The following is a 13,307-nucleotide window of genomic DNA, read 5'->3' as shown; positions in this document are numbered from 1 at the left end:
GGTGCGTTCAACTCCACTGCAACATTTTATTTTTATTTGACAAACGTTCCTTATTTTTAAACATTAGTTTTACACTTCTTGCATTGGCACAACAGGAACTACACCTTGGCTCCATAGCCACACACACACCGAACACACACATGCAGCGACGTATCATGTTAGTCTCGACTTTTATCTCAAGGTTCATTTCTTATACCTGTGCTGTTCTGGTCCGATCCTCACTGAGCTAATCTGAGAAGTAGTAGCAGTTTGTTACTTCAGGTTCCGGTATCTGCCTACCTTCCTGGCTCAAAGACCAGGGCAGTGAAGTGTGAGACAAATACTACACTGTCAATCATATCAATCACTTGATAATTAATTATTTGAAAGTGACATTGAGCTAAACTATTTTCCCCTTGAACATAGAGGCACTCAGCCAAGCATGGGAACGTTTTTAATGTGCAAATACACGATCCCTCTAAGCACGTCTAGTAGAGAAACTGGCTTAACATTCTTTCGTCTTGGACCACAGCCAAAGCGTTTGGCCGGCACAGGAACAGGATTGCTAGTAACTGCGAGTCGTCCGAAAGGGTGTGTCCCCTTTACTTCTTAATCTCTCCAACCATTGCAACATCGTACAAAGGTGCCACTGCTCTGTGACAGTGTGTGTGCACAGGGTCCCTGTAGTGGGGAGAGGAGCAGCAAGACATCATCTTTTATCTCGTGCCAATCCCTGCTTGATGGCCCCGCGCCCACCTGTCTGAGCACACTTCCCACTCTGTAAACATTCCACTTGATCTGTGAGGCTGATTGGAGGCCTGTAGGAACATGTCCATGAACAGATCCAATGAATTTAGGTTGTAGTACATCATTCAAAGGGTGTAAATAGTCCCACACACACACACCCGTAAAAGAAAATGATTAAACACAACACTTGTAAAGAAAGAAGAAATCCAAAAGTCTTGTTGTTTTAAGTCTTCATGGCAGAGATAGAGACAAGGGCTTGTCTGAAACTTGCAGAACTCTTTCTAGTATGATGGGCAAGTTGGAACTGGAGAGGACTTCCTGAATTAAAATTGACCTTTCTCATTCACATACTTCAGATTAGACCTCGCATTCATCTAATGGGTAACGTGCATTTTCATTTGAAAGCAAGGAGTTTCACTGTTCTGTTAGGGCATGAAAATAAGGGTGATAGAAGCCATCGCTTGACACAGAAAATATTCTAGAAGGATTAATCCATCAACCAATTAATATTCCCTAGTTTCGGTTTAGCGATTACAAATGCCCAATTTAGTTGAACAACCAATAAACAAATTAAACCAAGACAATACAAGAAGGTCTACAATTAACAATTGCCATGGTTCTCTCAGTACAAGAGCTGGGGTTCATTATTGTCAGAGCACGCGATGCTGCACTCGACATGCAGTCACGATCTCTCACGGGTGAGAATAACAGAAGCCCCATAAATCAGTTTAGCTGACAGATTAACAGGGGTCTGGATGGAACTGGTTCTCTGGGTGCGCCTGGCTACCCTGGAGCTAGAGGGGCCCTCACCAGCACAATCCCTGTCACTCAACAGGTTGTCATAGGGGTTCTGTGGCCTGCAGGAACTAAACCGTGAGTGGCTTCTGGTTTATCTGGTCCCAAAGTAAAAACTGGTTGTTGGCATAAAGTTAAGTGATGATTTATATGATCAACGGGTAACAATTACGCAAGAACACAGCAGTTGCCGTAATCTGATTCTATGGAGGCAGACAGTTTCGTAGAACAGGTTGAGTAACAATAACAAGGCTTTATTTATACAGCACATTTCATACAAGAATTGCAGCTCAAAGTGCTTTACATAAAATCAAATAAAAACAGTATTATATGTAATCAAGGAGTGGAGATGAGAGTGTTCAACGTGGGCTGTGTGTTGAACAGTGCTTACCCCCAGGTCATGCAGCAGCAGCTTGAGTTAATCCTCCCGAGTGATACTTGTCAGCCACATGCCCTTCAGCAGAGATTTGGTCCTGGAGAAGGAGAACTTGCCTCCAGATAAAATTCCACACAAGTCTCATCTAGTCTAGCTGTACAGTAGCACCTGTCACACAATTGTACAAGTGTGTTCTGGCTTCATCCATCTGAAATGATTATATTATAAATGAAATGAAATATTACACAACAGGAAAACTCATTAGAATGTCGAATATGATTTGAAAACAGATATATTTATCACACAGCTATTACTCCAGTTACCAAGCTGAACTTCAAATGCGTTTTCTTAGTTAAACTTCTGTCACTTCAGTTTAAACGCAGAGCAAAATCTGTGGACTGTGCGTTCAGTATCTAACTTACACAAGCAGTTTACTGGAACGACACCTGGTGTTTATGATGCTGTGGGACATAACCATGTGTCTTATGCTTTCTTTGCAGCAATGCAGAGCTTTCAAATCTGTAAATGAAAAACTGTCTCTCAGATCTCAATTCCTCTTCTCCACCACGCCTCCAGCTTATTATCCCCATTACCGATGTCGCAAAGCTTTGAAAAGGTCACCTGTCTCCTCCCACGCCCCCTGGAATCTCTCCACCCTGACAAGAGATATAAAAGCCAGAGGAGCCCTCTGCTCCTCACTCTCACTTCTCCAGTCAGAGCAGACGGACCGACAGACACCAGCCTCCATCAACATGACCTCCTTCTCCAGCAGCAGCTACAGATCCTCCTCAGGATCCGCCATGGGCTCCTCTCGTCTCTCCATGTCTGGTGGGGGCGGAGGCCGCATCAGTGCCATGAGGGCCGGCAGCGTGTACGGAGGTGCCGGGGGCTCTGGGGTGCGCATCTCCAGCTCCAGCTCTTCCTTCTCTGCCGGGGGTGGAGGTGGTTATGGCATGGGCGGAGGAGCTGGCTTCGGGGCTGGTGGAGGCGGCGGCTTCGCCCTGTCTGACGCTCTCACCGTGTCGACCAATGAGAAGGCCACCATGCAGAACCTGAACGACCGTCTGGCCACCTACCTGGTCAAGGTCCGCACCCTGGAGAAGGCCAACGCTGAGCTGGAGCTGAAGATTCGTCAGTTCTTGGACAGCAAGCTGCAGCCCTCCGCTCACGACTTCAGCGCGTTCCAGGTCACGATCAGTGAACTTCAGCACAAGGTATGTGACCGGGTCAGCCGGTACAAAAGTGTTCTGATTACACCAAAAAGATAGAAAATAATCATGCAAGGCTCAGGGATATAGTGTTTTATGACTGGTTTTATAACACTGGAAAGACCTTCCCAGAGGATAGAGTCAATATCATAAATCACTGAATCTCTATAGCACAAGTCAGGGTTCAAAAGGGCACATCAGCCTTCTCCATAGCCTAAATACACAGAGATGAATTCAGCTGCCATGAGAGAGAGCGAGTGAAAACAATCAAGTCGTTCTTTTATTCTTTCATCTTTCAGATCCAGGATGCCACACGCGTCAACGGTGGCATCTACCTCAGCATTGACAATGCTAAGCTGGCAGCAGACGACTTCAGAGTCAAGTGAGTGACAAGCGGCACGTTCAATCACAGCAGCCTCGCCACATTCCTCTGGCGCTTTGGCGAGCACGCCACTAGCAGTTCGGCCCCCTGTGATCATCCAGTGTGTTGTGATGTGCTCCAGGTACGAGGCAGAGCTGTCCATGAGGCAGTCTGTGGAGGCCGACATCGCGGGGCTGAGGAGGGTGCTGGACGAGCTGACCCTGGCCAGGTCCGACCTGGAGATGCAGATCGAGGGACTGAGGGAAGAGCTGGTCTTCCTCAAGAAGAACCACGAGGAGGTGCGTTGCTCAGACCGTCAACATCGGCCATCCGTCGGGGGTCGAATTGACAGTCCCTGGATGTGTGATCTGCCTTTTGCTTTGCCTTGTACTGATTGTTACCGTTTCCCCGTGTTTCTGCAGGAGCTTTTGGCCATGCGCGCCCAGATGACGGGCCAGGTCCACGTGGAGGTGGACGCGGCGCCTCAGGAGGACCTGATGAAGGTCATGGCCGACATCAGAGAGCACTACGAGGCCGTCTCTGCCAAGAACCAGAGAGACCTGGAAGGCTGGTTCCAGTCCAAGGTGAGACCGCAGGCACCTTCGTCAGAGGGAGGGTGGAACGCGCTGTCAGATCGGACGGCCAATGTTGAACATTCCTCTGGGTTCTCCTTCCTCCTCAGACCGAGTCGCTAAACAAGGAAGTTGCCGTCAGCACAGAAGTGCTTGTCACGTCCAGGTCGGAAATCACGGAAGTAAAACGCACTCTGCAGAGTCTTCAGATCGAACTGCAGTCCCAATCCAGCATGGTAAGATCCGGCTTCAGGATCCTAAGACGAGCAATGAGTTCTGCGCTTGACTATCATGTCCAGGTTGCAGTCTGTCTCCTCTCCTGCCTTCTCTGACTTCCCGGCTCCTCTCCTCCTCCACAGAGAGCGTCTCTGGAGGGCACGCTGGCTGAGACCCAGAACCGCTACTCCATGCAGCTGTCCGGGTTCCAGATGCAGGTGAGCAGCCTGGAGGAGCAGCTGATGGGTCTCAGAGCCGATCTGGAGCGCCAGGGCCAGGAGTACAGGATGCTGCTGGACATCAAGACCAGACTGGAGATGGAGATCGCAGAGTACAGGAGACTCCTAGATGGGGAGGCCACTACGTAAGATTTTAACGACTTGTTATACAGACACTTGACACTCTAGACTGTGTGAATATTCACACGGCCTGTTGCATTATCATCAATTTAGATTGAAGTTGTTTGTTTTTGACTCGGTGGCGGGCTGAACCAGGTCTCTCTGGTTCTCAGCGAGCAGAGGAATAACTGTGTTGTTTCTTTGACCCGCCAGTGTTCAACATTCGTCCACCACAACCCGCAAGGTGGTGACCATCGTGGAGGAGATGGTGGATGGCAAGGTGGTCAGCACGTCCAGCGCGGCTGTGAGCCAAACGCTGTGAAGAACATCTGGAAAGGAGATCCTCACAGAACAGAACACGGAAAACCTACAACTTCCTTCAACCCTTTAGAGACGTACAAATAAACAGAGTTCTGACGTGTTTACATGACATTTTCTGTCTTGGTTTTTATTCCGTCAAAATCATTCATTCCTTCCAAGCCTGGCAAAAAGCTGGAGGCCACGGTTATCTTGCCTACCACATCAATGACATTGTGTATATAAATAACATACAATTATAAAATGTGACATTACTTTGATATTTAAACCAAAATACATTTGAGGTCAAACAGGTAACACTGAACACTGAAAAGCACAACCACGTTACTGGCTCTATAGACATAAAGGTGCAAGCCACACCCTTAAGACCCAACCATGAAGAGCAAATGTTTGGCCTACAGACACATTAACCTGTGGGACACGACACAAAGGAACCGGTCTTCCCTGCTTCAGGCCCCGCCTGACAGGTATGTCCTCCCAGGTCCTTTGGAGAAAGGTCTGTTTCAGCCCCTCACCCCCACACAGACCTGTGTGGACCTGTTCTCTTCTCCGTCTATACCACAGTAGATCCCCGTAGGGCATCGTCCTTGCACAGGTCCCAGTTTCTCCTGCCCCTGCTAGGGGGACAACCCCTCCTGCCCTCCGCCCTCTGCCTCCCGCCCTCCAGGTCAACGATCGCCTGTCCATCTGGCTGACCTCTCTACATCCATGTCCACCTTCTAATCCTCTCTCATCCTAACCAGACGGAGCTGGGCTGGAAAGATTTTAGACAAGTCTTAACTTGACCTAGCAGTTCTTTACTCCATTTTTGAAGACTGTTCCCATTCTTGACATGGTGAATTCCCGCTCCAACACCATGGGTATGAAGCATGTTGTTTGTGGCCCCTATGTTGACGACAAAACGATGCAGGAATACTTTTGTTCCAAAAGCCACTGCACTTTTCATCAAAACTAGTACGAGATGATGCAGTTTTTCAGGAAGTGTGTGTGTGTGTCTGAGTGTGTATCATTTATCCCTCATCTCAACCACTACATTTAATTTCATGTATTCATTTGTCATTCTAAATTGTGCCATGTTGTGGTTGTGTGAAAACAGGCTTTTCCTTGGCAATGAGCACTGCAACAGTGTTAAAACATGCAGCTTCTAATCCCTGATTATCTGCTGCACTCACCATGTAAAATAGTTGTCTATTGCTTTCGATACAAGTATTTGCTGAATGAATGCATTTAAAATGTTAAATGAATTTAAAACATTTCAGATGAGACATGGGTCAAACATTCCTAAGTTACTAAACTAAAGTGCTGAAGAGCATTCGGCTGTGTGAGGGATGGAGATAGCAGCCTGACAGGTAGAGACAGGTTACTAAGGAATTTACAGAGGGGCTACAAATTCCTTTAGTGGTGGTTGAGTCACTAGGAAACAAAGACCACCAACCGTAAAGAGAGTTTAATTTGAAAACCAAAATATTATTTGTGTGACTCTGAGACACCAAGTTAAGTGTCAACAAAGTCCAAACGCCGGTGTTTTTACTCTGACAGTTCAGTTTCTACTCTGATAGTTTAGTTTTTGCACCAGCGTGTACTTAAGATTCCACACATATGATCCTGGACCTCAGCATTGTCTTCACCTTCTGCAGGAATGTTTACAATTTATTTGTTTTCTCTTTGCTCGAGGCATTAGGGAGGGAAAACCGACACCCTCATCCCCCTCCTCCCTTATGTTGTGACATAAAAGCAGCTCTGACCTCACTCCTCTCACTCCTCTCAGCAGCAACACAGACCATCATGAACTCCTTCTCCGGACGTAGCTACTTGACCCCTGGCGGAGGCCGTGTGGGCAGCATGAGGGCCGGGAGCGTATACGGCGGTGCAGGGGGATCTGGGGTGCGCATCTCCCGCTCCAACGCCTTCAGCAACCGCTCTGCTGCCGGCAGCGGCGACTTCAACCTGTCCGATGCCATCGACGTGTCGACCAACGAGAAAGGCACCATGCAGAACCTGAACAGCCGTTTGGGCTCCTACCTAGAGAAGGTGCGCTCTCTGGAGAAGGCCAACGCTGACCTGGAGCTGAAGATCAGACAGTTCCTGGAGAACAAGACCAAGCCCAAAACTCATGACTGCACCATCTTCAAGGCCGTTATTGATGATCTTCAAAGCCAGGTAATGCCACACCTCACTGACACAACAATGACTTTTTGTTCAATGATTTAGCTGTGACTATAGGAAGAGACAGGGAAAGCTGCTTGGGGTTTTCAGGGGGTCAAATCAAATGTCATTTTATTCATTTGGCCCTCTTTTACAAGCATTGTCACAGAGGGCTTCACATACGCCCATTGAACCGCACCTAAACTGACCTAAGCCCTCAAGCAAAAGTTTGGTGTGTACGTTTTCAGGAATGGGAAATGTTTCAGTTGTGGCTGTTATATCCCAATGTATAGGACACGCACCATGACACCATTTATCATCACGGAAGTTCACCTATGTGTGCAGTTAGGAAAGAGACTTTCGTTGTCCTCCATATACCTTTTGTAACTCGACTGAGCCCCACCCATACCGGGTTTCACCTGGGGACAGCGTGAACAGGAGGAATGTGGACAGGGGTGTCGCCAAAGCTTTGCTGTCCAGATGCTTTTTGTTTCTTCATAGCTTTCACTCGTCAACCGTACCCACCATGCACTGCAAAACTCTTGTCTGAGTAGCAGTTGGACTTTTCACAGGAAAAAGTGATTTATTGGTACTTTTCCTCTCCCAGATCGTTGACGCAGCATGTCTGAATGGAGGAATTTACCTGGCCGTCGACAATGCTAAACTAGCCGCAGACGACTTCAAAATCAAGTGAGAAAACCTAGATCAGTACAGTACATCATCATGATGATAGTATTAAGTATAGTATTGTTATTTGATGTTATAGTGTATATAATACCACCATGAAGATAACTAAACACATCCTTTAAAGAGACTTTTCATCACTTTCTGTTGTTCACAAGTTCAAAACTTAACACGTTCTCCGTAGCACAAAGGACCCGTGTGCTTCAGAACTTGACACGTTCTCCGTAGCACAAAGGACCCGTGTGCTTCAGAACTTGACACGTTCTCCGTAGCACAAAGGACCCGTGTGCTTCAGAACTTGACACGTTCTCCGTAGCACAAAGGACCTGTGTGCTTCAGAACTTTACACGTTCTCCGTAGCACAAAGGACCCGTGTGCTTCAGAACTTGACATGTCTGTGATTGATTGTCCAGGTTTGAGAACGAGCTGTCCATGAGGCAGTCGGTGGAGGCCGACATCGCAGGGCTGCGGAAAGTTCTGGACGAGCTGACAATGGGCAGGTCGGACCTGGAGATGCAGATCGAGGGCTTGAGAGAGGAGCTCATTCACCTGAGGAGGAACCACGAGGAGGTACGCTGGAACAGACCTCTCAGAGGAAGCAGAAAGCCTAGTCATTTAATATAATAACAATACTACTACTGCTATTACTACTAATTGTTGTTGTAATAATAATATATAATAATAATAATAATAAGGCACTCAACGATATCTAACAGCATAAAAACATGAATAAAATACAACACAAATCAAACATACAGATCGAGGAATAGGATTTTGTTCAAGACATTCACAGACAGAGGACGATTGATTCACATGAATCTCAACGCGTTCTTTTCAGGAGCTCCTGGCCGCCCGGTCCCAGGTGAGCGGATTGGTGCATGTGGAGGTGGACGCCGCGCCACAGGAAGACCTCAGTGCTGTCATGGCTGGTATCCGCGAGCACTATGAAACCGTCGCTAACAAGAACCGCCGAGATTTGGAGACCTGGTTCCAGGCCAAGGTGAGCCCACATCTAAACATGCATACACAGCATTATTTACTTTTACTGATTGTACCTGAAGTATCTCACTTGGGCCGCACAAAGTCTAAACCGGTAGACACTCATTGTCATCCACAGACGGAGGAAATCAATAAGGAAGTGGCCGTCAGTTCAGAAACTCTCCAGACATCCCGGTCTGAAGTGTCTGAAGTCAAGCGCACCCTGCAGAGTCTACAGATCGAACTCCAATCAGAGCTGAGCATGGTGAGATCCCCTACAACACAACTCACCGTCTGCATTATTATAAATCAGCACAGTGGCTTCTCTGAACAATCGAAACTTTGGCATTGGGATCCAGTTTCTAATTTAAACATTTCGATTTGTTGGCATGGTGGTTGCTGTTGTTATGTGTTTATTCAATCTTGTAGAGCTTTGAGTAGAAAACATTTACATAATATCAATAAAAAGTATTATAATAATAACAAACGGTCTCATTCCTAACAGAAAGCATCTCTGGAAGGCACCATGGCTGAGACACAGGACAGATACAACACGATGCTGTCTGGCTACCAGAGGCAGGTGAGCAGCCTGGAGGATCAACTGTCCCAGCTCCGGGCCAACCTGGAGCGCCAGGGCCAGGAGTACAGGATGCTGCTGGACATCAAGACCAGACTGGAGATGGAGATCGCAGAGTACAGGAGACTCCTGGACGGGGAGCTTAACAGGTTAGCGAAGCTCTCAACAATTCAAATCAACATTTATTTGTATAGCCCTTTTTACACGCATGTTACAGAGGGCTTCGCATACGCCCATAGAACTGCCCCTCAACCAACCTACACCCTCAAGGAAACAAGAAATCAAACTCTCTGGGAATGTTATGGGACATCTAACTGTGTTCTCTCTTTGACTCCACAGTCCCTCCAGCACCACGACACGCAAGGTTGTGACCATCGTTCAGGAGATCGTGGACGGAGAGGTTGTTAGCACAGAAACTAGCTAGTGAAATACTTCTACCACGCCAAAGACTCACCATTAGTCTCGAGAGCTAGTGTATTTTCTCTGAGAATTGATGTTATAAAGGCCTTCTGAGGAAATGTCTTAAGTTGTTGAGTTTGTGTCTTCTTTATATCAGTACAACTGTTTGCTGTGGCCTTCCTTAGGACACATTTTGAAGTGAGAATGTGTATGACTTGAAGGAAGATTGCAGACTTTGATTGATTTCAAGGTCACAAATTGCCAGGGTCACATACATTTCATACCCTTTCAAATATGTCAGTCCACAAACCACGTGCAACTCTGTTACCCTAGGCATGCACTAAACATTTTAAATAGTTCAATACATATTTCCATGTCATGTTTGATAAAAAAAAAAACAGAATTGCTATGTTAATGTTATTACAATAATTAAGTCAAAGGAAAAATAGTCTGTCAATAAATCAGCCACATTGTGGCCCACCAAATGAACACAATCCTTTGACTGCCGTCTAGTTTGTGTACCTGGGCCCATCGGTTTTCTATTTTGCAACTCATGTTGACAAACGCAAAATAGGGCCGTAATCGTTTTGTCACTTTAGTAACTCAAACACTTTTGATTAATCCATATTTCCTTTATTCTGGTATCTGCAATAATTTTTTTTAAATAGGCTCGTAATATCGTTTTGTCCATTTCGGATGTCAGATCCAGACTATGGGGAAATGCTTGCTTTCCGTTGTTTTGTTTTATTTTGGAATAACGGAATAACCATATAACACAAACGAGCCATTTACTTGTTTGTTTGATCGTCCATATTATGCAGCACAGGTGAAAAAGAGAGAGGAGGGGAAAGACTAATGTAATGATTGGAGGTGTTATTACTTCCGAACACCAGAGAGCAGCAACGACTTGCTTTTTTACCTGTAATTTATAGGCCTACTTGTATTATCTTGACAGGTTCTTTAGTAGAAGACACACACACCAAGCTGCATGTACATGTTGACTGAGTTTGCTAGCTACTTGGTTAAGAAATAATGATTTTTGATGAATATGTTTGTTTAACAGCCTATAACAGATGAAAAAACAACCAACCAGGAACCTCTAATGGCCAAAACAAGTCCATAACCCTGACAGATTCCTGTCCAATGGTGGAAAGGGATGAAAACCACATTTAGAAATAAAGTAGCATATTGTTCAAGGGCATATTATTGTTTTTATGAGTTATGGTTATCATGAAACAAATGTTGTGTTAACAATGTTGATGTTAGTTTTTACCAGATAATTGTAAATGTTCATTTGATAACTTTAGAAACTTTTTTTGTAAACCTTTTTTCCAAACTTGTATTCTGTGTATGTGTAACCCTCCCACTATAGGCTCGTGATATGCACTACGCTCTGTGTAACACAACATTTAAATGAATCCAACTTGGGACAATGGGGTGCATTCTAATATAATAAAGGTCTAGACTCGAGAGGGACCTGTGCTTGATGACACGTGACACAAATGACACCAACTAGTGAAGAAATAAACATGGTTTAAATCAGGACATACAAAGAATCTCTGTTTATCCATATATTGATCAACATTATTTTGGCATGCGTTTGTAACAAATTTGAAAAACAATAAACAACCCCGGAGTTTTTTCTTTAGTATTAGTTAAGAGTTCGGTTGTTAGCAAGCCTTCTATTTCTATGGTGGCGCGCTTAACGTTGGAGCTCGTAACAGATGTAGGCTATGAATTGTTGACTGTGCTAAGTACAGTCAATCCACGTCTCACAGAAATGTCAACACAAACCCGCTCCATTTGCCGCCGACAGTACGGTCTCACCAATTCCCGTCCACCGAAAGATGCCACCGAAAAAAAATATAGGTCACCGATGCTCCAACACCACCAGGCAGCCGCGCCGTCAACCGAGCCAACTTCCAACAACTTGTCTCTGTCTCCTTGACAACCACACAAGAGTCCTTCACTCGTCTTTCTCATCCGGGTCATTATCTGAACTGAACAATATAATATATCTGTACATCTTAAACATAAAGTTACATTTCCAAAAAACCAACACATATTTCATAATAAATAAATAAATAAAACAAGTGATGAAAATCAAAATAACTGATGAAGAGCAGGTTATTACGTATGTATTCACATTGGCCGGGTTTCCCAGATTCGTTAAGAAGCTCTTAGCGTTAACATTGAAAGTTACACATTGATTTGAGCCCCACGACTGATAGTGTTGCAAATCAAAGAAATATCCAGTCAAAGCCTGAACAGAAACCCACTTGGATAAGAGGACAACAGAGCCTTGTTGACATTTCAGAAGATGAGATTCTCTCTATGGCTCTAGTTTGTAGTGTGAGCAAATCAGAGATAGTTTGGGATGACTGCCTTATGTGAAATATGTACTAAACGTGATCTACACACTTACATCTCCTAACCCACAGCGGTATGTTGGTGGGTTAGGTGGCTGAGCGGTTAGGGAATCTGGCTAGTAATCAAAAGGTTACAGATTAGTTTCCAGGCCGTGCATGACATTGTGTCCTTGGGCAAGGCACTACACCCGTCTTGCCTCGGGGGAATGTCCCTGTACCCTACTTTCTGTAAGTTGCTCTGGACAAGAGCGCCTGCTAAAAAACTAATGTATGTTAAGTTTTGTTTTAGACAATTAGTTTTCCCCAGGAGGGGAAGTGCACCGTTCCTGGATGTACTGCAATACCAGGTCGATGCGTGGAGTGGACGGAGCAAGCCCATATTCCATTTCCCTGTTCCAAAAATCAATTTAATATATGGTCCCCGGGTAGGGGACGTATCAGATATTAAACTGATAAGAAGAGATTTTTTTTTTTTCAAAAAAAAAAAAAAGAAAAAGAAGTATTTATCAATTCTAAAATCGTTTCTAAAAGACATATCAACAAAGACAGTCAAATACATACAAAATCCCACAAGAGGGTACAGGACAAAAACCGCCGAGGTGGTGCACATTTCAATTGCCCCACTAGGGGGTTTACAATGGGGAGTCCGAGTTTGACGGGCGTCCATCAAGCTTCCGCCCGATGTCTCCGTCTCCCTCTCCTCCCTTGACGTCCTCGCCAGTCGAGTCGAGCGACTGGCCCACTGCCCTCAATCGCGACGGCCCCTGGGTAGGCTCCATCCCTGCGCCACTGCTCCCAGGCTGCCCATCGGCGAGGACTTCCATCCTCTTGCGAGGATTCCAAATCCCGGTCGTCCGGCACTCCGTCCATCCGACCGTCCATTCCCTCTAGCAGCCTGGCCTGCTTCTCGGGTTACCAGCAACGTTGGATGCCAAGGTATCCAACCCTCTGAAAAGGGGACAAGCTGGCGCCTGGCGTCGGGGCCGAAACCCCCAGGCAGGCGACCGCTCCGACCCGCCCCCGTCAACAACTTTTTGGGGTTGTCCTCCTTTTTGACCCTTTGTCCTCATTTTTGGACCCAAGTGTCCTCCTTTTCAGGGTCATGCTTCTGGTCACCCTAATCATCAGCAGCCATTAAGGTCGATGGTAATAAGCAAACGAGTACTGAGTGAGGCCTAATAGCGGGTCAACATTTGAGAGAGTTGGCTTTAAAGACGACAGTTCATTTCTATTCGACCATAATTT

General features: G+C 45.8%; 2 protein-coding genes and 1 non-coding gene across 3 annotated transcripts; 2 read left to right on the top strand and 1 right to left on the bottom strand.

The window, feature by feature from the left end:
• Positions 1-2,597: 2,597 nt before the first annotated feature.
• LOC146254066 (keratin, type I cytoskeletal 50 kDa-like) lies at positions 2,598-5,022 on the top strand. The gene is made up of 7 exons (XM_084677464.1): positions 2,598-3,111; positions 3,405-3,487; positions 3,609-3,765; positions 3,889-4,050; positions 4,149-4,274; positions 4,398-4,618; positions 4,806-5,022. Exons 1-7 carry the CDS (start codon positions 2,650-2,652, stop codon positions 4,912-4,914), a joined length of 1,320 nt encoding a protein of 439 aa, XP_084533590.1. The 5' UTR covers positions 2,598-2,649; the 3' UTR covers positions 4,915-5,022.
• A 1,652-nt stretch (positions 5,023-6,674) lies between these two features.
• LOC146254065 (keratin, type I cytoskeletal 50 kDa-like) lies at positions 6,675-9,820 on the top strand. Its single transcript, XM_084677506.1, has 7 exons — positions 6,675-7,070; positions 7,663-7,745; positions 8,153-8,309; positions 8,578-8,739; positions 8,857-8,982; positions 9,223-9,443; positions 9,634-9,820. Exons 1-7 carry the CDS (start codon positions 6,696-6,698, stop codon positions 9,716-9,718), a joined length of 1,209 nt encoding a protein of 402 aa, XP_084533632.1. The 5' UTR covers positions 6,675-6,695; the 3' UTR covers positions 9,719-9,820.
• Positions 9,821-12,372: 2,552 nt separating this feature from the next.
• Positions 12,373-12,557, bottom strand: LOC146254064 (U2 spliceosomal RNA). The gene has a single exon (XR_014731969.1). It is a non-coding gene; the product is annotated as a U2 spliceosomal RNA (small nuclear RNA).
• Positions 12,558-13,307: the final 750 nt, after the last annotated feature.

This window comes from Hypomesus nipponensis, chromosome 17, assembly GCF_054491055.1.
Source record: "Hypomesus nipponensis isolate SF chromosome 17, ASM5449105v1, whole genome shotgun sequence".
Lineage (NCBI taxonomy): Eukaryota > Metazoa > Chordata > Actinopteri > Osmeriformes > Osmeridae > Hypomesus > Hypomesus nipponensis.
Note: the sequence above shows the minus strand (reverse complement) of the source record. Positions and strands in the feature narration are given on the sequence as shown.